The sequence below is a fragment of the Piliocolobus tephrosceles genome, chromosome X, assembly GCF_002776525.5.
Source record: "Piliocolobus tephrosceles isolate RC106 chromosome X, ASM277652v3, whole genome shotgun sequence".
In the NCBI taxonomy this organism is placed as follows: domain Eukaryota; kingdom Metazoa; phylum Chordata; class Mammalia; order Primates; family Cercopithecidae; genus Piliocolobus; species Piliocolobus tephrosceles.
In genome coordinates, this window is record NC_045455.1 from 66152436 (window position 1) to 66178991 (window position 26556).

At 36.2% G+C, this 26556-nt stretch overlaps 1 protein-coding gene across 3 annotated transcripts in view; it reads right to left on the bottom strand.

Moving 5' to 3' along the window:
* The window catches only part of RNASEH2B (ribonuclease H2 subunit B), a 64985-nt gene that overhangs the window by 3005 nt on the left and 35424 nt on the right, over positions 1-26556 (bottom strand). For 2 of the 3 annotated variants that reach the window (XM_023187355.3, XM_023187356.2), the window contains exons 6-11: positions 24901-24965; positions 22849-22954; positions 20330-20411; positions 18907-18949; positions 14331-14411; positions 11786-11927 (exon numbers count right to left, since the gene is read on the bottom strand). In XM_023187355.3, coding sequence (XP_023043123.1) covers positions 11811-11927; positions 14331-14411; positions 18907-18949; positions 20330-20411; positions 22849-22954; positions 24901-24965 — 494 coding nt within the window. In that variant the 3' untranslated portion in view covers positions 11786-11810. Of the gene's footprint in view, positions 1-11785; positions 11928-14330; positions 14412-18906; positions 18950-20329; positions 20412-22848; positions 22955-24900; positions 24966-26556 lie in introns of those variants that run through there. The other variant, XM_023187357.3, reaches the window with a different exon arrangement.

The window sequence follows — 26556 nt, forward strand, 5'->3', positions numbered from 1 at the left end:
GATGGAGACTGAAGCTGCTCCTATTCGGCCATCTTGCTCTGCCCCCCACCGATAGCTCTGTGTTTAAGGTGAGCTGTTAAACCCCCAAACTAAGTCTGAAGAGCAAAGCAGGAGTCTGACTGCTCTTCAAAGGGAGAGATGTCAGGAAGCACGATGTAGTGAATCCTCTTTCTGCTAGGTGCTAAGAGTGTAATCCTGGACCTGTCAGTGGCCCTCTCTGGTATTCAGGATCCTCATACAATCACAAGGTCCCATAACAGGCCGTCTGAAAGCTGAGATGCAAGGAAGCCAGTCCGAGTCCCAAGGCTGAAGAACTTGGAGTCTGATGTTCAAGGGCAGGAAGCATCCAGCATGGGAGAAAGATGTAGGCTGGGAGGCTAAGCCAGTCTAGCCCCTCCCACTTGTTTCTCTAGACCTGGAGCTCTTTGTCTTCCAAGACATCTGACTATGACATAGCTAACTCCCAAGACTGCCAAATTTTGGATTAGTCCTAGAGTAAGGGGTGTTTGGGAGAAAATATGTAATACAAGGCAGCAAGTCAAGTTAGATTAGCTTTAAGAACAGAGAAAGTCAACTCCTAAACTATGTGAAAAGGCTGTCTTTCATATCTGGTGAAGAGGTGATGGTCTAGAATGTAACAGCGTCAAAGTTAGGGCCCCTGGGGAAAGGGAATTTGATGTGGTGGAGTCTGGCTGTGAGAGGTCCTGAATTCAAGTTCCGGCTCAGTTATTCATTAGCTGTGTGATGTTGGACAAACGAGCTGACCTTCCCTTTTTCAACTGCAAAACAAGAGAAATAATACCCTTTGTGCCATATGGCTCCTGGAAAGATTAAACACATAAATTCATGTCAAAGGTGCTTTAAAAAAAATCACAAAGCACTTTGCCAGTCTTTGTTATTACTTTCCAACAATTGTGTTCTTTGTATTTCTTTCTATTGCAAAGTGAAATTGGAAAATGAAGAAAAGAAATATACATATACATGTATCATGGACACCCCAAAACCCAGCATCAGCATTTTGTTGTATTTTCTTCCAGACTTTCTTCCAGCAAAACACATGAGCTGGTTCATCTAAAGAGTTTAGGGGAGTGCCTAGTATATGGTAAGCACTGCATGAAAGCGAACTCTAAAAGTACTTTCCTCCCAGGTATAAAGGAGATGCGGTTCCCCAAGCACCAGTGACTGGAGGGAAAGACATAAAAAATCTTGATGATGTAGTCCCATCTCATGCTGAGAGGTGACTGGGGCCCAGAGATACCAGTGACTTCCTCCACGCCTCACAGAATTGAGGCGAAACTGAGACTACAACCAGGACCAATCCTGTCACGTTGTATTAATTAGTCTGTTCAGTACTGAAACATGGTTAATGTGAAGTCCTTTTTTCACTTTGTGTTTTTAAAGATTAAGATATCTGTTTACTGTTGTCAGAAGTTTGCATATAATATAAACAACCCTGTGCATTTAGTAAGTAAATAGGTACACTTTAGGTTCTCACTTCGAGCTTGCCTTTGTGTCTTGCTAGGCCTCAAATAAGAGAACTATGATTTTGGGAACGGACAGCAGCACAATATGAAATTTGAACAAACAAAAGACAATTCCACTTGACATCCAATTTAAGCCTTACAGAGGAGAGTCTCTTTGGCAGTGCAGAACCAAGAAGCACAAACCTTGAAAGATGACAGGATCTGAGAGCATAAGAAAAATTTAAATTGAAGATAAACTAGTCATAAAAAAGGAAAGAATGTTGGTAACTTGGGATCCGTTTCAGAAAAAAAAAAAAAAAAATGTATGGTTTGATGAAAAAGATGGAGGCTCTTGTCTGTGTACCCAAGTAGTTTTGCAGTTTGTAGAAATGTTTTGAAGTTTTCCCAAACTTGGCACGTTAATCAAAAAGAAAAGTGATCTAAGTACGAGAAGCAAGGGGCCAAAGGATTAGAGTAGGCTAGTATATCCTAATGTTTAGTACAAGAGAGTCTAAAAAGGCTCTAGTTTGAAATTCCTTAAATAATTTTAAAGGACAGGATATGCAGATGTAAGTCTGTATCTGTGCATATGTGGGTATGCATTTATGTTTGTGTGTATATATGTTTATGAACATTTTATGTACAAATATAAACCCATATGGATTTGTTCCTAATATGATTCCCCAAAACAGCACCTGGTATGTGTAACACCTTTTGTTTTTCACTTTTCAATTATTATTCACCTCAGTTAATGTTGTACATTGCCAGTGAGATATTCAACTTGGCATCAAAGGTAAAGTCAAATAGGCAAGAAAACAAAATTGCCAATTTCCCAAATTCCCAAATAATTTGTAGCTAAATCATAACATGAGCTCTTATTCAAGCTCCTGCGAATACAAGTTTATAAAGACCACACATATTCTCAAACTGCAATAATTTAGGTTGTGGGCTTAATATAAATAATCTCTAAATGCTACGTAAAATGACTCCAGCAAGTGCAGTTTAACCAACTGACAGAAGCAAATTCACAGCCCTTTATCCAGAGAGATTAAAGACTGTATCTATTTCATTCATACCAGCAACATTAACACACAAATTTAAGGCCCATACAAGTTTATGAGTGAGTTTATGAATAAGTCCTTGGACTTCAAATACTAACGCATCATAGAAAACTCATTCTCAGAACGACTCTTGAAGTTCAAGGTTTAGCAACAAGGCTGTCAAGGACTCCAACACCGTACTGCTAAACACCTGTCTAGGGTATCCAGAACGGATTGATGGATTGGTTGGTTGGTTAATTCTCTCATGCAACAAACATCTTTGAAGGTCTACTGTATACAACCCCAAGTTAGGTGCTGTGTATGTACAGTCATGTGTTGCTTATTGATGGGATACATTATGGGAAAAGTGTTATTGAGCAATTTCGTTGTTGTGTGAACATCACAGAGTGTACTTATACGACTTATACAGACCTATGGTGTAGTCTGCTACACACCTAGGCTATATGGTACAGCCGATTGCTCCTGGGCTACAAACCTGTATAGCATGTTAGTGTACTGAATACTGTAAATAACTGTAAAACAATAGTAAGTACTTGTATATCTAAACTTATTTAAACATAGAAAAGGTAACGCATTGTGCTACAACTTAGGTTGTGATGGCTACAACTCATTAGGTGATAGGAGTTTTTCAGCTGTTATAATCTTATGGGACCACCATCACATATGCAGTCTGTCATCAACCAAAACATTGCTGTGCCAGGCATGACTACATGTAAAGCAGTCAGGCAAGGTCCTATGCAGAGAGTAAGGCAGGAAAATGGTTTGGAGAGTACTGAGTAGGAGGTGGGTGGAGGTAAGGGAGGAAGGTCAAGGATTGGGTCTCTGGAAAAGTGATTAAGATAAGTGATAATAATAAGATGGAGCCAGTCCTGTGAAGACTCAGAAAAAGGCACATAGAGACAAACCAGTCATCCAAAGGCACCAGTGTGGAAACAGCTTGGCATATTCGAGGACCCGAAAGAAAGCCAGGAAACAGCTTAGGCACTTTAAAGGTAGATAAAGATCTCGACTTCACTGGAAAAATCGAGTCTCAATTAGTGAGAGTATTGCTGAGATTATTCAACCTATCTGACTATCATGTACTCATCCTTTACCAACTGCATACTGTGTGCTCAGCACCACGCAAGACGCAAGCTTGAATGGTACAGAGTTCCTGTTGTTAAGAAGCTTACTTTCAACAGGGATAATAATGCAAGTGTTTAAGCAGCTCCTCCTCTCATCTTTTGCCTTTTGGGTGGGTGTCAATATTCTGGCTCGTATGGCACTGTACGATTATAGTTTTTGTAGGGATTAAATGAGTTATTATATGTAAAGTGCTTAGGTCAATGCCAAGCACATAAATGCTATGCAGTGTTTGTTACTATTAGTATTATTAGTTAGTAGTATAGTGAAATGATCATAAGAGAAATAGGATATTAACATAGTTTCAAAGTATCTCAAAAATTGAGGGGCATTAATAAAATAACTGGCTAGTACTCGCAAAAGTGTCAAGGTCATTGAAAGACAAAGGAATATTGAGGGACTCTTTCTCTTTTTTTTTTGAGATGGAGTTTCCTCTTATTGCCCAAGCTAGAGTGCAATGGCACGATCTCAGCTCACTGCAGCCTCCGCCTCCCGGGTTCAAGCGATTCTCCTGCCTCAGCCTCCCGAGTAGCTGGGACTACAGGAATGTGCCACCATGCCCGGCTAATTTTTTGTATTTTTAGTAGAGATAGGGTTTCTCCATGTTGGTCAGGCTGATCTCAAACTCCCAATCTCAGGTGATCTGCCCACCTTGGTCTCCCAAAGTGCTGGGATTACAAGAGTGAGCCACCATGCCTGCCTGGGACTCTTACAAGTTAGAAAACACTGAAGAGATGTGGCAGCTAAATGCAATGTAGAATCACAGACTGAATTCTGAAATTAAAAAAGTATTAGTGGAAAGATAGGTGAAAGTACAATAAGGTTGTAAATTTTCTGGTTTTTATTCTTGTAGTATGGTTATGTATGCTAACATTGAGGGAAGCTGGGTAAACGTCATATCTAAACTCTACTATTTTTGTGACTTTTCTATAAGTATAAAATGATTTCAAAATAAAAAAGTAAAAGAGAGAGAGAAAAAAAAATAGACCTAGAAGATAGAAAATAACAAAGATAATAGAACTAGCAGATGTGGACATTTAAGTAGCTTTTTAAACTATATTGAAGCATTTAAAGAAAACCACAACCATAATAAGAGATCTGGGAAGACATAGAGAAGAACCAAATGGAACATCTAGAACTAAAAATTACAATATTTAAGGCCGGGCATGGTAGCTCAGGCTTGTAATCCCAGGACTTTGGGAAGCCGAGGTGGGCAGATCACCTGAGGTTGGGAGTTCAAGACCAGCCTGACCAACATGGAGAAACCCCATCTCTACTAAAAATACAAAATTAGCCAGGCGTGGTGGCACATGACTGTAATCTCAGCTACTTGGGAGGCTGAGGCAGGAGAATCACTTGAACCCGGGAGGCAGAAGGTGCAGTGAGCTGAGATCGCGCCATTGCACTCCAGTCTGGGCAACAGGAGCGAAACTCCATCACAAAAAAAAAAAAAAAAAAAAAAAAAATTTACAATATTTAAAGTAAAAATTAAATAACTTTAATTTTTTAAGTTAAATTAAATTAATTTAACTTAAAAATTAAGATATTTCAGAAGATGAAATACTATAAATCAAAGTGAACTTGAAAAGACACCAACAGAAACTGTCTAAAAATGGAACATAAACAAACAACAAAACAGAAACTCAGTGATAGGACCTGGAGGACAATACCAAGTGTTCCAGCATACATGAAACTGGAGGCCCAGAAGCTAAGGGGGTAGGGAGAAAATGGAGGAAAGAACAGAAAAAAGTATTTAAAGAAATACTGGCCAGAAATTTTCCATATTTGATGAAAATTAAAAACTCAAAAGTTCAAGGAGCTTAATAAACTCCCAAATGAGATAAACAAAAAGAAAATCACATCAACACATCATAGTCAACTTGCTGAAAACTAGTAATAAAGAAGAAAATTTTAAAAGAAGTCATGAGGAGGAGACACATTACATAAAGGAGAGGAAATATAAAAAATATCATAGATGTCTCATCAGAGATTATGCAAGCCAGAAGACAATGGTTCTTTGAAAGGATCAATGAAATTGACAAACCTTTAGCTATACTAATAGAGAAAGCAAAAAGAAGACACAGATGACTAACATCAGGTATGAAAAAGGGAACATCACTACAGATCCACAGACATTAAAAGGATAATAAAAATACGAAGAACAACTTATGCCAATAAATTTGACAACCTAGATCAAATGGATACATTCCTTGAAAGATATAAATTACCAAAACTGGCACAAGAAAAAAAAAAAAGAAAATTAGAATAGCTCTTCATCTATTACAGAAATTGAATTAGTAATTTAAAAGTTTTCCCCAAAGAAAATTCTAGATCCAAATGGCTTCACTGGTGAATTCTGTCCAACATATAAGGAAGCAACAACACCAACCTCACACAAACTCTTTCAGAAAGTAAGTGATAAAAGAATACTTCCCAACTCATTTTATAAGCCCAGTTTTACCCTGACATCAAAATCAGACAAAATCATTACAAGTAAAGAAAACCACAGACCAATATCCCTCATGAACAGAGATACAAAAGTACTTAACAAAATATTAGGAAAAAAAACTCATACTACATATAAAAAGAATAATGTACTGTGACCAAGTAGGGATTATCTCAAGAATGCAAAGTTAGTTTAATATTCAAAAATCAATCATTATAATTCATATATTAAAAGACATTCCTTTATTAAAAAGAAAACTACTTGATCATCTCAATAGATACAAATTATTTGACAATATCTACATATGATATTACATATATATTCAATACCCATATATGATAAAAATTCACAGTGAACTAGGCATGGAAGGAAACTTTCTCAGCCTGATAAAGGGAATCTACAAAAAAACCACATACATAAATACTGATAGATACATGGATAGATTTAGAAATGTTGATATGAGTATATAGTGTATATACGTGTGTATACACATGTTGTACACACACACACACATTTCCTAGCATTGGCTCCTAAGCAATGACATACCAATAGCAATGAGCATACCTACTGCCTAGATCTTGGTTTCTAAACTCCATTCTTCCCTGAAAGGAACCAGCGTTCCTTGAAAAAAAGGTGGATTCAGGGCTTGCACAGGCAAAGTACAAGAGGCTGAAATTCCAGTCACAGAAGTAGGAACGTATTAAAGAATGATAGAAACATACTCAAAAGATACAGAAGTCAGCCTGAAGGGTCTCCCACTAGCTCTTCTGAAACAACATGAGCATTAAAATTAATAATAATAATGTAATATAGCCCACTGGACAAAATAAAAATCTATAAATCCATACTGTTAAGAATTCATAAATGAGTGAGGAAGCAAGGAAAAGGGAAAGTTCTTCCTTACAGAAGAATACCAATTGATAAATATAGAAGACATGAAAGTTAGAAAATCATCAGATCCTACAACTAGTGGGCAAACATCTGATAAGAAATAGGATACTTACAAAGTCCCAGAATCCTTACCCACAAATTACTTATTAATTACAAAAATAATCAACAATAATTCACAATGAAAAACTTGTAGGCAGCACCTTAATCAAGTGATCAAAATCAACAACACTGATATTGGGATAGATTGTGATTCCTGCCATGGCATACTGAGAAAGACATATTGCTTCTGTAGGTGCCCTAAGAGTATGACCTGAATTTAATCAGAAAGAAACATCAGAATGAGAAATATTCCAGCAAATATTTACCCTGTACTCCTCAAAAATGTCAAGTAAGACAAAGAACAGATAAGAAATTCTTGCAGATTTAAAAAAACTGTAACAACAACAAAAAGGGTCCAGTGCTAGATAGTTTTACCTCTTAGATTCTTAAACATTTTCCAGCAATAAAATATCATAATGCAAAATGAATCCTTCCAGAATATTGGAAAAAATGGAAAGCTAGCCTAATTCTAATGCTAAAGCCTAATAGCAGCATTGCTTATGAATATGGCTGCAAAATCCCTTAATAAAAGCATAGAAAGTCTAACTGAAAACTACATTTGACAAAGGCTAAGAAAGACAGGATGCATCCACTGTGCTATTGATCCTTTACTGCCAGAGGGAGATTATCAGACACGTGGATACAGTTTGATAGTAGTAAAAACTTTATGGACACTTCAATAGATGCCAAAAAGATATCTAATAACAACCAACACCAATTACTAATTTAAACCTTAAGGAAACTAAGTATAAAAGGATGGATATTCTTTATCATATTAGCAACAGCTAGTGTCAGAATTAATGGTAAAGCACATCAATAAAATCACCAGTTAGATGCAGACAGCTATTATTACTCTTTAATACTGTTCCGGATATTCTAGCCCATGTAATATAATGTAAAAGATATAATAAAAGAGGTGTAACTATTAGAAAGAATTGCATGCAATTTTTAAAAACTAAATTACATACTATATTATGTACTGAAACCCAAAATAAATAAAATGGAAAATTTTTCCATTAATAGTTTAGTCAACTGGTTATTTAAAAGATAAATATATAAAAATATAAAACTTTACCACAAAATGACCAGTTGGTAGACCTAGCTGGAAAAAACCAGATTTCATTAATAGCAATGAAAATATCTACACATACTCCTACAAAGAGATGTCTAGAACCTATTGAAGATGAAGAACCAAATGTTAGTGAAAGGTATGCTTAAGATTTGAGTAAATAAAAAGAAATACTATATTCCCAAATAAGAATATTTAAGTTTGTAAAGATGTTTGTTTTCCCAAAGTAAGTTATGCATCTAACAAAATCTCAATAAAAATTCCATTGGAACTTACTCGAATTTGACAAAATAATCCTACAGATTAAATGAAAAACTAAACTGGTGAGAAAATAATTAAATTACAGCTTTACCTCACAACATATTTAAACATAATTATACATTCTCTAGATGATTTAAGTAATTAAATATGAAACAAAAAGAGGCCAGGTGTGGTGGCTCACACCTGTAATCCCAGCACTTTGGGAGGCCAAGGCGGGCGGATCACCTGAGGTTGGGAGTTCAAGACTAGCCTGACCAACATGGAGAAACCCTGTCTCTACTGAAAATACAAAATTAGCTGGGCATGGTGGCACATGTCTGTAATCCCAGCTACTCAGGAGGCTGAGGCAGGAGAATCACTTGAACCCGGAAGGCGGAGGTTGTGGTGAGCTGAGATCACACGATTGTACTCCAGCCTGGGCAACAAGAGCTAAACTCCATCTTAAAAAAAAACAAAAAAGAACCAAAAATATAACTATTTAAAAAATCAGAAGAAAATAAAAGTGTCTAGTTAAATTTCCTGTAAAATGAAATATCTTTCTAAGTACAATATCTGTGTAAAGGAAAAGTTTATGTACATATGTCTACATAAAAACTAAAAATACTGGCATGTCAAAAATCATAAGCAAAATTAAAGGCAAAGTATAAACCAAGAAAAGAAATTTACAACAAACACAGTAGACAAAATTAATGTCCTTAAGTTATAGAATACTTTTAGTCAGTAAGAAAAATATTGATACTCTAATAATTTAGCAAAGGATATAAAAGACAATTCTCTATAAGATGACAATTGATTAGTAAGTACGAAAAAATGTTCAAAATCACTACTAATGAATTAAAACCACAATAAAATATTTTTTCACTTATTTCCAAAGGTAACAACCAGTGCTAACAAGGCGGCATTAAGCTTTCACACTCACTGTTTGTTAGAGTGCAAGAATCTATAAGCTTTCCATGAAATATATTCCCCCAAATATATATTTGAAAATCTAATAAGCCCACATCCAAAAATCCATTATAAGGAAAAAATAAAAGATGTGGACAAATATTTACTTATAATCTGATTCTTCAAATACTGAACATTTGTGAATAATCCAAATGTCCAAACAGGATCATGGTTGTTAAGCAATCAAATATCCAAATAATAAAAAATTACACTGTCATTAAAAAAAAACCATATTTACAAAGAAGAGTTAGTAGTCTGGGAAAACAGTAACAAAATAATGTTTATAGAAAGGTAACTAATGTGATTCTTCACAGAATTAGAAAATAACTATTCTAAAATTCATATGGAACCAAAAAAGACCTTAGATAGTCAAAGCAATCCTAAGCAAAAAGAACTAAGCCAGAGGCATCACATTATCCAACATTATCCACATTATCCCAGGTATCCACATTACCCATGCAAACTACACTATGAGGCTACAGTAATCAAGATAATATAGTACTGATACAAAAACAGATACATAGGTCAAAGGAAGAGAATAGAGAACCCAGAAATAAAGCCACACACCTATAGCTATCCGATCTTCAACAAACTCAACAAAAATAAGCAATGGGGAAAGGACTCCCTGTTCAATAAATCGTGCTGGGATACATGACCAGCCATATGCAGAGGAATAAAACTGGACTCCTACCTATCACCATATACAAAAATTAACTCAAGATGGATTAAAAACTTAACTGTAAGACCTCAAGCTATAAAAATCCTAGAAGAAAACCTAGGAAATACCCTTTTCAACATCAGCCTTGGCAAACAATTTATGACTAAGTGCTCAAAAGCAATTGCAACAAAAATAAAAATTGACAAGTGGGGGCCTAATTAAACTAAAGAGCTTCTGCACAGCAAAATAAAGTATCAACAGAGTAAACAGACAACCTAGAGAGTGAGAGAAACTATGCATCTGACAAAAGACTAACATCCAGAATCTATAAGGAACTTTACACAAATCAATAAGATACAAATAACCCCATTAAAAAGTAGGCAAAAGACATAAACAGACACTTCTCAAAAGAAGATATACAAGTGATCACAAACATATTAAAAAATACCCATCATCACTAATCATCAGAGCAAAGCAAATGAAAACCACAATGAGATACCATCTCCCACCAGTCAGAGCAGGTATTATTTAAAAGTAAAAAAATAACAGATGATGTTGGCAGGGCTGCAGAGAAGAGGGAACACTTTTGTTGATAATGGAAATTAGTTCAGCCACTATGGAAAGCAGTTTGGAGATTTCTCAAAGAACTAGAAACAGAACTACCATTCGACCCAGAAATCCCACTATTGGCCACTACTGGCTATGTACTCAAAGAAAAATAAATCATTCTACCAAAAAGATACATGCACCTGTATGTTCATCACAGCACTCCTTACAATAGCAAAGATATGGGATCAACCCAGGAGTCCATCAACGGTGGAATGGATAAAGAAAATATGGTATATATACACCAAGAAATATTACACAGCCCTAAAAGAGAATGAAATCATGTCCTTTGCAGCAACATGGATGCAGCTGGAGGCCATTATCCCGAACGAATTAATGCAAAAAACAAACAAACAAACAAAACCCAGAAAACCAAATACCACATGTTTTCACTTATAAGTAACAGCCAAACACTGGGTACAAATGGACATAAAGATGGCAAAGATAGACACTGGGGACTTCAAAGGGATGCAGAGTGGGAGAGGAGCCAGGTTTGAAAAATTACCCATCGGGTACTATGCTCACTACCTGGGTGACAGGTTCAATCACATCCCAAACCTCAGCATCACACAGTACCCCTCTGTAACAAACCTGCATATGTACCCCCTGAATCTAAAATAAAAGTTGAAAAAAAAGTCATAAAGTTACTATAATTCCCTTCTAAAAAGTATTATAAGAAAATATATTATCTCTGGGTAATGAAGAAATGGCAGATTGAAATTCTTATTTTATTACTTTCTCTATTTTCTACAAAGAATATGTATTCATAAAGACAGAGAAACACCATTAAAAAAATTTACCAAAAACTAAAGTCTTTTTAAAAGTAATAATTTACCTGACAGTTTCGTAATCCAGTTTCCCTCAGTATACTAAAAATATTATTACTATACCTACTGGGTGCAAAGTTGCATTAAAAAACAGTCATACACTCTAACATTGTCACAGGTCAGTTTATTGAGAAAATCCTGATGCTATATGTTAATTTATCCATAGCCATGAAGTTACACAATTAACTTTCCCATATTTCATTCAGGAACACAAAAACCAAATGCAAAGAAATGTTTAAGAAAACATGAAATTGGCCTCTTCCTTCTTCCCATCAAAGGTAGTCATTAATGGTCCTTGTTTGGAAGGACAAATTGAAACATGCAAAAAGCAAATATATTTGCTAGATTTTATTTTCAAAGTTTCAAATCTTTTCAATTTTTTTTTTATTTTTTACACCAAAAAAGGTATCAATACTTTTCATTCCACTCTTGTCAACTTTAGCCAAAGCCTTCTGAGCTGCAGTCATTTTGCTATTTTTCTGTTAATGAAAATAAGAGAGAAAAATTGTTATGAATGTAACATTTATTAATCACACATGCAAATCAAAGGAGACTGCATGTCTCAAGTTTCATTAAGGAAGGTAAGCGTCCCCCACTAACATGCTTCATAAGGGAGTGAAAAAGTTCTGATTTCTATTCAGAATTCAGACCTAAGAGACAGAATATGTTAAAAGAGGTGGAAGACAAAACTGCCGCCTTCTAAGGAGCAGAATGTTCCAACCAATGGTTTACATTAGAGAGGGGGTGGATAATTCTGGAGGGTGCATAAAGTGCAATAACACAAACAATGGAACTGACACAGGCCGCAATTGTCAGAGGTAGGAATTACAGCCTTGTATTACCACATGATGAATAATTCACACCAATTTACCATCTGATTTCATTCATTTGCTCCATGGGAAACCAAGGACAACCCCATGATATTCAAAAGATGACTTGTGTTGCAAAGCATCCCAGACCAGCAGGATAGCTGCCTTATTTTTCCTCCAACAAAGCAATACTTTCCAAAAAGCTGACTCCAAATAATTCTGCCCTGTACATTTCTCTCTCTCTCTGGTCACTGAATTTTTTTCTTCCATGTCTGATATAAAGCACTTGCAGAAGGTAAATAGCAGCTGATTTAACTTTGATGCAGATGCACCACAGCTTGTTTGGAAGAAGCATAAATGATGGGAATCAAAAAACAAAAAACCACCTGTCTACCTGGGAATTGTAAGACAAAGTCATTGCCAAAGTATTTTTTAGAGGCGCAGTGTATGATTCCCACAATTCTGCTTTTCACATTCAGTCACTTATAATTTAGTAGGCTTATTTTTGACTCAATAGTGCAAAGCAACAGTCTGCTTCAGACTTATCTCTGCATTTAAGACATTCCCCATGCTGTGCCCAAGTGGATACAATAAGTGGCACTCACACATAAGGGCGGGGCACAAAGATTTCTCTCAGAGAAACTGACAATGTCCCTGCTGACACAGCATTGGGATAACTAGCTATTTGGGCAGATCTTAAATCGAACTATCCCCAATATCATATGCCCAAATAAATTACATATTGATTCAAGAATAACAGTTCTAAAAAACATTAAACTCAAAGGGGAGTTAGTATTTTTAAAATCTAAGTGAAAGTTAACTTATCTTGAGATGGGCAATGCCTTTCTAAGCATAAAAACAATGGAAAAATCATAAAGGGAAACAATTTCTGTACTTAATGCTCAGAAAAATTTAACACTATTAAAAAATCAAATGAAAAGGTTAAAACAAGTTTGTATCCTATATTTCATGAAAAGTGTATAACAGCCTTAATTTAGAAGGAGCTCATACTAAGCAACAGAGAAACATTACTATCTCAACATAAAATCAGGCAAGGGACAGGAATCAACAATTTGCAAAAATGCAAATGGGCCATAAGCATTTGGAAAGACAACCTTTCCAGTTAAAGAAACGTAGCCTAGTTTGACAGGCAGCAATGTTCAAGAATAAAAGTGGTAATCAATGCCGTCAAAAATGCAAGATAAATACTCATTGGCAATAATGTTTGGGAGCACAAATTTCTACAGTTTTGAAAAGCACTTTAGCTATATATATTTCAATTATCATGAAAGAGTTCATGTTCTCCAAGCTCTTACTTAGTTCAAAGTTGTGTCTAATGAAATGATTGGAGATACAGTCTATGAGTAAGAATGTCTATCACTTCAATGAAAACAAAAAATAAAAAAACAGAAGTAACCTACATGTCCAAATATAGGGGAATTATTACATTCCATATGGTGAAATAAACACCCATGGCTGAATATCATAAAAACATGAATAATTTTTCAAAGAATGTTTAATGACATGTGAACATTTTCACAATTTAATGCTAACTAAAAAGGGCAGAACTGAGTATTATAATGCCAGTGTTAAAGGCCACATATGTATTTACAAGGCATGTATAAAACTCAGTAAGGAATGTCACCAAAATGCCATTTGCCAGGGTGAGTGCTGAATGGTGAAATTGTTAATTTTTATCATCATCATAATTTCTGCTTCTGGGCAGCAGGGTTGATAAAAAATTACCTGTAGAGCTTCCTCCTTCCTTTCCCACCCTATCACTCTATGCATACATAGCAAAATTTAGGCACACTCTTGCTAAGTAGTATATTGTTTTTCTTTGACTCATTATAAGTCTTAATTAACTAGTAACTTAATTAATAAATCATAAATGCTTAACATTTTCATTGTCATACACAATTCTGAATTAATTATTAAGTCACAGAAATGCAAGTTAATAATTCTTCCTGGTCAAAACTGCAATCACAATCAAGCGTGCGACTGTTCCGCGTGTATTCATGCACATCACCCACTGAGTACAAACAATACGCCACTACACCTGAACCCACATACCTTTTCAGTCTTCAAATCTTTAGTATTAAACTTAGTGTAATCTTCTTTTGCTTCTACAGGCTCATCTGATAACTTTATTTTCTGCAACATTAGAGCAGTGAAGTGGTGTCAAATGTCACCTTGACACTAACATCAATCCATTAAAAAAAAAACCAACATGTATAATTTAGACCTCCACAGAGGCGAATGGAACAGAAGACACAGCAAAGGGCTTACTTTTTACAGGCTCCTTTACATTTTGTTAATCATTTAGGGAATCAAGCCACACATCACTTCTAAGAAGCAGCCTTGGTGATGGTGGATATGATTGGGTAAGTACATGGCTGAGCTTCTTAGCTGGTCTAGCAAACACAGGCTTTGTAGGTGCCAGGTATGGTGGGCACGAGGGGATTGCTAATTACCAGATGAATGCAAAGCACAGAAGTCAAAATGAGAATAGTCTCTCGAAGGAGGCCAGGTGTCCAGCCAGAATCCCTATTTCATTTATCTCCTGGGCTGGTTTAATGTTCACTTATGAATGAAGGGACAATATTATTCTATAATCACTATCTTTGTACAGCTTCATGTCCTTCCCTCCTTTCAATTCAATTATCTTACTTTATCCATGCAAGAACAACCTTGCACAAGCAAGCAGCCCAGCAAGAGAGGGAAGCACAGAGAGGCTAAATGAATAGCTTAAGGTCACCAAGTAGAGGACTTCGGCCAAGGTTTCAATTTTGATACAGTGTTCTTTCCATTAGGCCCAATGCAACTAAGTCAGACCTTTACTTAACATTTTCTCCTTTCACATGAACATTTTACACCAGTGAATGTGAGAATCTTGTCAAGGGCTAGACTTTGGCCTTCATGATCACAATATAGAAGAAATCATGCCACACTTACTATGTAAAAGGTACAATAGCAGGGAAGACAAGTCTTGCTGTTGAACATGGAGAATTGACTGCATGGTAATCATATGCCAGATTTTTGTAATTTTCAGGCTGTTTGTGGAGACACCAGGTTGACCAGACCCAACATGGATCTACCCTAGGAAGCAGACTTCTTCCCAACTTCATTCTTCATGTCCCTGCTTGGCTAAACTAAGAACTGGTAGAATTGGTGCTAAAAGATTCCACAGCCCATGGTGTTTTATGCCATAACCCAAGAGGATAAAACATCATGTCTTGAAATTGTTTGCTGTAAAAAACAGAGGCTCATCCTGGGAATATACCACATACTATAGGAAAACCTCTTGGCCACACAGCAACTTCTAGCAAATTAATCATTAAAAGACAAAGACTAATCCATCACAAATGAACCACCTATCAGCACCAAGTGAATGTATATTTGCAACTTTGTTAAGAATATATGTTTCGGCTGGGTGCAGTGACTCATGCTGGTAATCCCAGCACTTTGGGAGGCCGAGGTGGGCGGTCACTTGAGGTCAGGAGTTCGAGACCAGCCTGGCCAACATAGCAAAACCCCATCTCTAATAAAAATATAAAAATTAGCTGCGCATGGTGGCATGTGCCTGTGGTCCCAGCTACTCGGGAGACTGAGGCACGAGAATTGCTTGAACCTGAGCAGAGGCTGCAGTAAGCTGAGATTGTGCCACTGCACTACAGCCTAGATGACACAGCAAGACTCTGTCTCAAAAAAAAAAAAAAGAAAAAAGAAAAAAGAAAAAAAGAAAAAGAAAAAAGAAAAAAAGTAAAGAAAAAAGAATACATGTTTCTATTTAAATTAAGACAGCAAAGGGTGTTTAGGTGATGCACATTTTTTCTAGAAAAGTATCTTCAGCTAGGAGTGTGGAACTCACAGCTAATAATGCTGAAGGCCAAAATATTTTTAAAACACAAAAAGCTTGGAGGATGCTGTGGCAAAATGTTCCTAACATAGATGTCATTATAAACACTTAGACATCATTCCCTTTTTTTCTTTAGAGACAGGGTTTCACTGTGTTGCCCAGGCTGGAGGGCAGTGGCTATTCATAGTTGTGATCATCACATACTATAGCCTTGAACTCCTGGGCTCAAGCAACCTTCTGCCTTAGCCTCCTGAGTAGCTAAGACTAAAGTGTGTTCCACTGCACTGATGAGGTTCACTTTTCACTGATAATTCAAATAAAAAGTGTTAATTACAAGAACTTCAGATGAAAGGTAATTTTGTATGGACATAAAATGTTTAATTGGAGAAATGATTTGTTCAGGTGTTTTAATAGCTCACAACAAAACAAGATACCAGTTATAAGTATTTAAAAAAAGAAAATGCAGTAGTCTCTACATATAACTAGTTTTTATGTTATTCCTAGTGCACTGTTGAATATATTGGAAAAAAAGATGATTGAAGCATTTACTAAAATTTTTGTTATTTAAAAGACCAAATCACTATGGATTTGGGAGATTGTTTCAGCAGAAAAGTGGCTCAGAAAGACAGTAACAAATGACTAGATGGATACAGTTCTGGAAAGAGAACAAACTACAGAGTACCACAGGGATTAATGTTAGGCCTTCTTACAAATGATTTGCAAGAAGGAACTCGGGAACATCTCCAAACCCACTGGTTGTATTCAACTCTGCTTGCTGACAGTGACAAATTGAAAAGACTGGAGAGAGTGAGGGTTGGAAGCTGAGTTTCAACAAAGGCAGACATATGATAGTAAAGGAAAATAACATAAAACATATTAAGGATGACAGGCTCCATGCTATCGATTACAACATAGATACAAAGATATCTAACAGCTACTGGAATATATTTCCTGCAAACAGTCAACTATATTACTGTAAAAATCAATCAAATCCTGGATACAGACAGGAAAGCTACCAGAAGATATGTCCTACGCTTGTTTAAATGATGGTACATCATCCAGTATAGTTTATAATGTGTACACTGGAACCCCAGAAAGACAGAGTAGAAGACCTCGAAAAGCAACTCAAATAATACAGAAGACAAGGCTGGGGTTTAGGAAGAGCAAGATGCCAAAATCGAAATCAGGGCTTGGCAAATGACGGCCGAGGGGCCAAATCCAGCTGGCTGCCTGCTTTTATAATTGAAGTTTTATTGGAACACAGCCATGCTCATTCGTTTATGTATTATCTGTGGCTGTTTTCACAATAAAACAGCAGAGTTGAGTAGTTGCAACAGAGTCCATCTGCTTCATGGAGCCTAAAATATTTACTATCGGGCTTTAGAAGAAAAAGTTTGCTGATTCCTGATCTAAATCATAAATCATGAAGTCACAAACAACTTAAATTCTGAAAATTAAAATAAGAAAACAGAAATCAGGAGCAGAGAAGAATAAAGTTATGAAACATATTACTCCAAAAGGTACCCAAGGCTAAAGCTTTCAAGAATATGTTTAGATCAATTCATGAATGATCTCTAAGTTACTAAGGAAGATAGATATTTGGGAGAAAAAAATCTGCTTAATTTTTGGATGAAGAAACATAAGAAACACTCTCAGAGAACCTACCCTCTTAGTTTCAGCAACACAACTGTGCCTGTCTAGGTCCTCTAGAGCTACTGTCAGAGATTAACTACTGGAATGAAAGAAGCACGGGTCTGGCCTAGAGCAGTCCTTAGATCTTACAGCAACAGACTTCCGCCCAGTGCATTCTCCAAGAGAGTAAAAAATGCATTTTTTTTGGACAACATGCTGAACATAGCCCCAGACAAACACCGCTGTACTTTCAATTTTCTGTCCTTTTCTAAGGACAATGTTTTTGGAGCCACCACACCTCTATAAAGGGAATGATATAAAAAATTCTGAGCATGTTGGCTACCTTATAGGCCAAGGAACGAATGCAAGGGAGAAGGAAAGTTTGTAACATCCGCAATATGTCCATTTTACATTCTCAAGGCATCCTTTACTTTGCTGGCTGAAGAAATGACCTCACTGACAATCTGGTGCGCATGCTTATTTCCCTGTCTTGGAGCAGCGTTTAACTGATCTGAGATCTGGTCTGGGCTGAAGGAACGCTGCAATTTGCAGTCAGGTGTGGTTTATAATTGGTTTCTCCATTCTCTTGATCTAGGAGATAAACACACCAGCTGCAGAGGAGCTGTGGGTAGCAGCCTGAGAATGAATGAGGAAAAGATTTTCCACTAACAAAGATTACATGTAAATTCATCAATCATTTCAAATTCAGCAAAAAAGTGATCATCCTTTCTCAAAGGATTCTTTGTGTTATGGAAATCATTTTCTGTTCACCTTTGTGTGCCAGTGACAATTAGATTTGGTAAAATGAGTTTTAGTTATATATAGAGTATGTTTAGTGATTACTAAATTTAATTAAGTGATCTAACTAATGCAGGAAGATTTAATTTTAACTATATGTCTTTAATATTTTCACAGGGGTACCTTGCTAAAACCAACTCTTCTTGGGTTTTCATGGCACTTTATTTACCATTCAGGTGGAATCTACAAAAATAAAAAATAGTGATGGACAGCCCACTACAATCTTTATTCCACACGGCATCACTCCATGCAAAATGGATTTAGTATGTTTTAAAATATATTAGAAAAAACTAAACTCATGTGGTAAGAGTGTAATATTTTTCTAAGTCCCCCAAAGATATCTTAGTCACAGCTTCTTACCTTTGATGGAGGATTTGGCAATGAGGCTGAAGGTTCTGGAAGCCTAAAGAAGTTAAAAATAAGAATCAAAGTCATGGTTTTTCATAGACAAACAGAAAGACAGGGCCAACTTAAGACTTAGTAAGTCCTGCTTTTCAACTTACAGCTTTACCTCCATATATCTTCCTGTTCAATCACCTCAGTGTAAAGAATGAAAGTTTTCTCAATAAAAGAGTCTTTATTTTGATATGTAATTCCTTGTTTTGGAGTTGTCTGAACTAAAAAATAAAACTAGAACCCATCTGTTGGAACAGAGTTGCTTTTCTTTAGCCTCTATAAATTTGTGTTTGGGTGTTGGAGTATTTTTTCTTCCTAATAAAGATGCTAACATATATTTAAAGGTGAAAATTATTTTAACTGTTCACAAAAAGCCACATAAATTTCAACTTCTCTTCCATTAGAAAGCAGTTTAATTGGCATACCTTTCTTCTGAACTCTTCAACCAAAACTTAAAAATGTTAGTGGAAAGAAAGGAATCTATACAAATAATGGAGTACAAAGACATGAGGTCTCTAACAAGACAAGCAGCATAGAATAATCTGGGGATATTAAGCAGAGGGATATGATTATCAATTTGAAGCAGGCTTTCAACACACTTTAACTATTATAGAAGCCCGCTTCCAATCATTGTTTTTTAAAGTAGGACCTCTGGAATTTGCTAAAACCAGTAACTATATCTATTAAAAAGTCATTTTATCTTCATGACTCAGAGGACAAAAAGGATTTATAAGGATCAGGAAAAGCTATTAAATCATCACACGCATAAAATCTTAACAACAAAATTAAGTAATAATTTTGCAAAAATCTAGAAAATAAACACTTCTTTTTCAACTTAAAGTCTAAATGTATAAACTCTTTATAAAGAAAGGAACATACATTAAACCATTCTTAAAATCCTTCTTCTGCCCCTCAAAGACACAGATTGTGTTTCATATTACTTTGACTTCCAAGTCTTGGGCATAGTAAAGTCCCTTTAGTGAACATCTAATGATAATAGTGCAAATGATACAAATATTTTATAAATTTTAAAAAATTCTATATTCCATCTACTCTTTCCATCCCTCCTTTCTACCTCTTAAAATGATCATAAAGAACCAAATTAGTTAAGTATAATTGAGGATAAAATTTTAACATAGTTAATCCTCTAAAATCAGACCAAGCCATAATTCCAATCTTGACATTAACTAGTTCCTGCAATCTGTATCCATCAGTTCATTCCAATCATCCATTAAAAATCACCTCCAAGGCACAAAGTAATATGATACAGCTCAAGAATAATCTTGTATCATAAACAGTGATATGATAAGCCATAAGGAAACCCCACTGCTGGGGAAACCAAGAAGCAGATGGTACTTCATTATGACTGAAGATAATCAATACTTACTTTAAGTATTTAGATAAGTCATCACTTAATTCTTTAGGGATGTAATCAGATATCAGACCATGGGCATAACGAACATAATCCTCTGAAAGAAACAGAAGGAGGAGTGAAAGTAAAAAAAAATAGTAATTATGGTGGTTTTACAGTCAAATTGACCTGAATTCAAATTCTGACCCTATCTGGATAAAGGGAACTCACTTAAGCTCTAGCCTCAGTTTTCTCATTTGTAAAATGGGGATAGCAATATCTATCTGTCAGACTAGTGGGAAGATATGATGGATGAGATATGACATGGGATGATACCAAAGATAAAAGATAAAACAAGTATAATACAGTAGATGCTCCCTAAATGACAGTAAAAACAAAAACTCAGGGTTGCTTTCTTAGTTGAAACCATTGAATACAAATAAAGTTTAAAAATCAGCTATAACAATATGAAATAGTCATGTCTTTGTTAAAAGGGTAATCTTTTCTAAGCCTGCTTCAATAAAGAATAAATCTAATTATTCAACAGTAATGAGCATACTCATTTAAGAGAAATAAAATACCATATGTCTCTACTACTAGGTATTTGCTTTATAAGAACCTTGAAATATATATATATATAGTTCTATATGTACATATTGTTCTATATATATAGTTCTACATACACACACACATACACACTCCCAAACTGATAAAACACTTAAAAAAACCAACTAACTCAGCAGAATTTATCATCACTAGTTCTAAAGCATCTGGATTCTCAGTACTAAAATGCAGCTCTGGCAGCAATTAGAAATATAGTTACATAAGAAGACAACAAAAACTGTTTCAAAACTCTGTTCCTGAATTCAGTATTTTCTGTAGAATACAAGCAGATAATCAAACTTAATCATAAGATGGGATAACCATGCGGGGATATAAATCACCAAAAGCAGACCCCAGGTTTGCTGCTGGGATATTCATTCACTCCCTTTTTTCCATTCTCCTCTGCTCTCAAGTCAAAGTAACAATTTGCCTTAGTATTACACAGAAAATGACTGCCGTCTGGTGATCACCTGACGTCAAAAAGTCTTCAGTAAGAGATTTTCATTGTCAACGTAGAACTGAAAGTTATCATTTGACCCTTCTTAAAATTGCTCATGGTTCTGGGATAGTCATTATCCAACGAGTCATGACTAGACAAAGAAAACTATTTTAAGAAAGTCAACATATAGTTCATTTGCTTCCTCTGGTACCAAACCAAGCTAAATATCTAAAAAAGGAAATAATGTACAATATGTAAAGCTTACTTTACGGCCAGGACACTAAATGGCAATATATAGCCAAGCCCAGAACCTTAATATGTAGAGTACTAGTAAAAGCACTAGACTTAGAACAGAAGATCTTGAGGATAAGTTACTATCTCTCCATTTTAAAAATGAGATGATCTGTCTAAATAACCTCTAACATCCCTTCTTCTACTTTTAAAACAAAATCTGTGGTTCCATCCATCCATCCATGGATGCATCTATCCACCCCCCTATCTATCCATTAATCATCTATCTCAATCCCTCATCTTCTATTGTTAAAGCCAATTAAAGACACTGACAGCTGGTAACTCAGTATGGCAAAGGTGCTGTCCACCACTCCCAGAATAGCAGTAGTCAACTAGCTATACATGCAAGGCAGATTCCTGCAAATCAGATTGCCTGAATTACTATCAATCACAAACAGGCCACTATTCCTAATTTTTATTTATGTAATGACTAAAGCCATATGTATACCCTGAACAAGGGAACAACGAATTTGAGTTTAACATCAGAATAATTTCTGTTTCACCATTTGAGATTGTTAACTGCATTATATAGCTGTCCTTATTCAACTATACATATAAAAATAAGACGACTCTACTTGGAAAAGAAAATAATACACCTTTTTGAGATTATGAAAGAATAACCTAAAAGAAAAATTGCCAAGTAAATCAATTTTCATCTAAAATCAAAGTATATTGATCCCTGTATCAGGAAACATGCGTCTTGAGAAGAAAATACAAACAGATGCAGCCACTGGAACAGTACAACTGTGTCACAGGAACAGTATCACAAAAAGGTTATGAGTGTGGGCTTGAGAGACAAGCTCCATAAATAGCTCAGCTTTGCCATTTACTAGTTGCGAGACTTTGGACAGGGCCTCAAGACACTCATTGTGAAATTTACTGGGAGGGTTGGATGAGATCATGTTTGTATAGTGGCAACTTAGCAAAGGGCCTGGCACACAATACACCCTCAATAAATGATAGCCAGGGTTGTTACTACTATCAGTGTAAAATAAATATTTGCTGAATAAATAACTTAAGTATCAATGAATAACAGAAGTAACCTATGGTAGAAATATTCTTTGCTTCTGAAACAAGATGCACACCTGCCACAGTGTATACCAGGCATTGGTAAGAATATGAGGCTTCTGTGACATTAAGATTTTTAAACCTTAAGATAGACATTTACTCATAAGCAACTTACTCCAGACAAAAATCATTTCTGATAAAATGCTTTACTTACCTTCCTTGTCAGTGGAAACTTGGTCACCAGAGAAAAATGCAGTTGACTGTACCCGGGAACTGACATTCACATTATTGGTTTTTAATGCTGCTGTAGTTTGGTTAACCTACAAAGCAACCAAGAGGGGAAAAGCAGGGTATTTTCAACTTAACTTTAGAAATCTATGACTTCATAGGTGGCCTTTAAACCATTTAAGAGATCTGCAAAGAAGTATTTGAGAACCTAGAAGTATCTTCACCAGACACCAGAAGATGAGAAATGGCTGCCCATTTGAAGAAAGGCTGAGTGGCAGCAATATCTCTGGATGATCTCACTACATGGACTGCCATGGCCTACACAATATGAGAGGCAACATATTGTGATAACTGAGAGCTCTGACTCTGGAGTCAGGCTGCTGGGCTTGGCTCTGTAACCATGGCTAGTTACTTAACCTTTCTGTGGCTCTATCTGTGAAATGGGGAAAAAAATAGCATCCACCTCATAGGACTACTGTGAAAATTAAATAAGGTAATATATGTAAATAAAGCCCTTAGAATAGAACCTGGCATAAAATTTATATGTAATAATTTCCTAAATAGAATTATATAAATTTCCCACTTCCTAGGAAATATAATCAGTAAGTATAAACTCCTCTTCGCTATTCATGTCATTTTCCTTGGCTAAGAGCAAAAGTAAACATCAAGGATTCTGCTCCGCATTGATACTCGTTCTTTGCCTACATGGAATACTACTACTACTATATCACAAATGAAAAGTGAAACATGGTACTCTAAATCTTTTCACTACTTTGCACATTAGGAGCCTGATTATTCTACTGGACTCATTTCCAGCTTCTCAGGCTTCCAATGAGCCTGGTAACATGATATGACAAATAAACATGATTAATTGATTATTTATTATTATTTATTATACTTTAAGTTCTGGGATACATGTGCAGAACGTGCAGGTTTGTTACATAGGTATACATGTACCATGGTGGTTTGCTGCACCCATCTACCCATCATCTAGGTTTTAAGCCCCACATGCATTAGATATTTGTCCTAATGCTCTCCCTCCCCTTGCCCCGACCCCCAAAACGGCCCCAGTGTGTGATGTTCCCCTCCCTGTGTTCATGCGTTCTCATTGTTCAACTCCCACTTACGAGAGAGCACGTGTGGACAAACACGATTTTTCACATAAAAGATGGAAGAGAATCTTAGGAAACAGTACTACAACTACTGGTATGCACTGATCTTGCAAAAACTTTATCATTATTCTATCTGGTTTAGTGAGATTCTTAATCAATGTGAAAGTACATATTATCCTTAGACCAGTGGCTTTCAAAGTTTTTTTTTTTAATCACAACCCCATGGTAAGAAATATATAGCAATCCAATACTTAAACACATATAAATATGTTTCATAGAGCCATACTTAATATTTGCCCTTCTTCTGCTATATTTTAATATATCCCATCACATCCTAATCTATTTCATTCCAAGAGAAATACTGGTTGTGACCTACTAAATTGATTTGCAATTCACTGCCCCAGTCCTTCCATTAGGTCAAGATTCTTAGAATCACTAAGATACAGGCTTTGCCTGTAAGATGACCCCTCCTCAGCATCCAGACCCTGAAAGCAGGACATACTTTCTCTAAACCTGAACACCTTTGCCTGGCTGTGTCCCTGGGTCCCTTTGCCTGGCTGTGTGCGAGCAACATCACCCTTGGAGACACCTGCAGGACCGACAGTGGCCAACAAGTGCCAGGCCTGGTATCCTCTTACGTGGAAGACTCAAATCTACACCAACAAATTATTTCATTCCGTAGTAGGATCAGGGAGAAATGAGAATGCAGGTCATGAGAAAACATAAAGTTAACTTCAGAGATACACAAGTTAGGGAGGATTGAAAAGTCAAAGCCTTCTTCTCATACTTGGTATCTCTACACAATTTTCCTCTTTTCACTGAATATACAGGATGGTCTCTGGATTCAGTCTTACTGCCTTCTTTGAAAATTTCTTAGAGAATTGAATTTTTTTCTTTTACCACAAGGCACTAGAGAGGAACTATACCTTTTTTCCCAGCCACTTTAATGTCTTCTCTTTGCTGTACTTGTAATATTTCTTGTTGTCTATTTCTGGATTACATTAAAAGAAAAAAAAAAAAGACTCAGCACAATGAATTTAAAAAATAAACTCATAAGGTTGTATCATATACAAGTTAACCATTTAAAAATATTTCATAAGTTTATAACCTTGAAAACCTTAATTTACAAACCTGAGAACATACTTGAAATGTTTTTTTAAATGTTAGTAGTAATGTGGCTACCTCAGGAGTCATCAACCACTAAATGAGTAAGAATTTAAGAACACCTTCAAATTATACACACAACTCTGTAGAAAAGGTAATTTTAAAACCTCAGCAAACTAATGTGAAAGGAAAATAAATCTTGGTGATAGGGACAGGAGGCAGGGAAATTCTGGGCAGAAGAGGGCCGGTCCCTAGCCACAGCCCCACCCTCAAGCCAGACTAAATTGTGTATTCAGTGGAAGGTTGATCAAAAAAATGCAACCTTTTGTCTCTTCTCTATGTCTAATGTGGAAGCCCCCGCTTTGAGTTGTTGCTGCCTTACTGGACTAAACCAATGTATATCTGACACATATTGATTGATGTCTCATGTCTCCCTAAAATATATAAAAGCAAACTGTACTCCCAACCACCTTGGGCACATGTCTCAGGACTTCCTGAGGCTGTGTCATGGGTGCGTCCTTAACCTTGGCAAAATAAACTTTCTAAATTGACTGAGACCTGTCTCAGGTACTTTGTGCTCACACTAGCATACTAAGCAGTCTTAACTGTTCTGAATAATTTTAAGCTCATCTCAATGTTTTCAATGAAACACTTTTTTTTTCTTAAAATAAAAATGAAAATCCCAATAAAGAAAATTGAAACTAAATGCAGGTATCTATGAAGTTTACTACATACATTCAGGAAAAAAATCTTGGTAACTACTCAGTAGTGGCCTGGTGGGATTGGGGGAGCATTAAAAAAAGATCTATCTATTAACATATTACCAACATAATCATAGCTATTTCAGAAGATTTTAGATTTATGGTAGGCTCAACCTGGCCCTTTATGGGGATAAAAGTTTCACGTTTTATAAATTACACTTACTCTCCTCACAATCTACCCAGCCTTATATACCATGCCATTAAACCATGATTTCCTCTGCAACCTTTTTCATTCATGGGATTTCTTCTTTCTGTGCAATTAGCAAGGGCAGCACTTCCACTCCAGCCTCCTCTGTCCACGCAGGATTTATCTTTATGACCACTAGTAACCCTCGGGTCTGATGTGAATTCACCACCTCTGAGTTATATAGAATGAGGCTCTTTCTCCCTTCCACCTTGCGATGGGAAACGGAAGCCCATTCAGGGGTCATTTTCCGCAGTCTGTTAAATTGTATGGGAGAGAGGTTGGGAGGTCCCTGGCCTTAGTTCCTGTGAATTTCCTCCCTGTGTCAGCCTATAGTTGTCAATGCTGTAGGCAAGATGTGGCAGGCTGGATGGAGGGCTGGACATCTACAGCCATCTCCTGGGGACATGTCACTACAGTAACAAAAAAGAGGGACAGGTGCAAATAGCATTGTCAGGAGTGTGAGAATTCCAAGGTGCAATGTCTGCTGTTTTGGAGCCAGGACTACCTGGGCAAACAGCCTACTATAAACC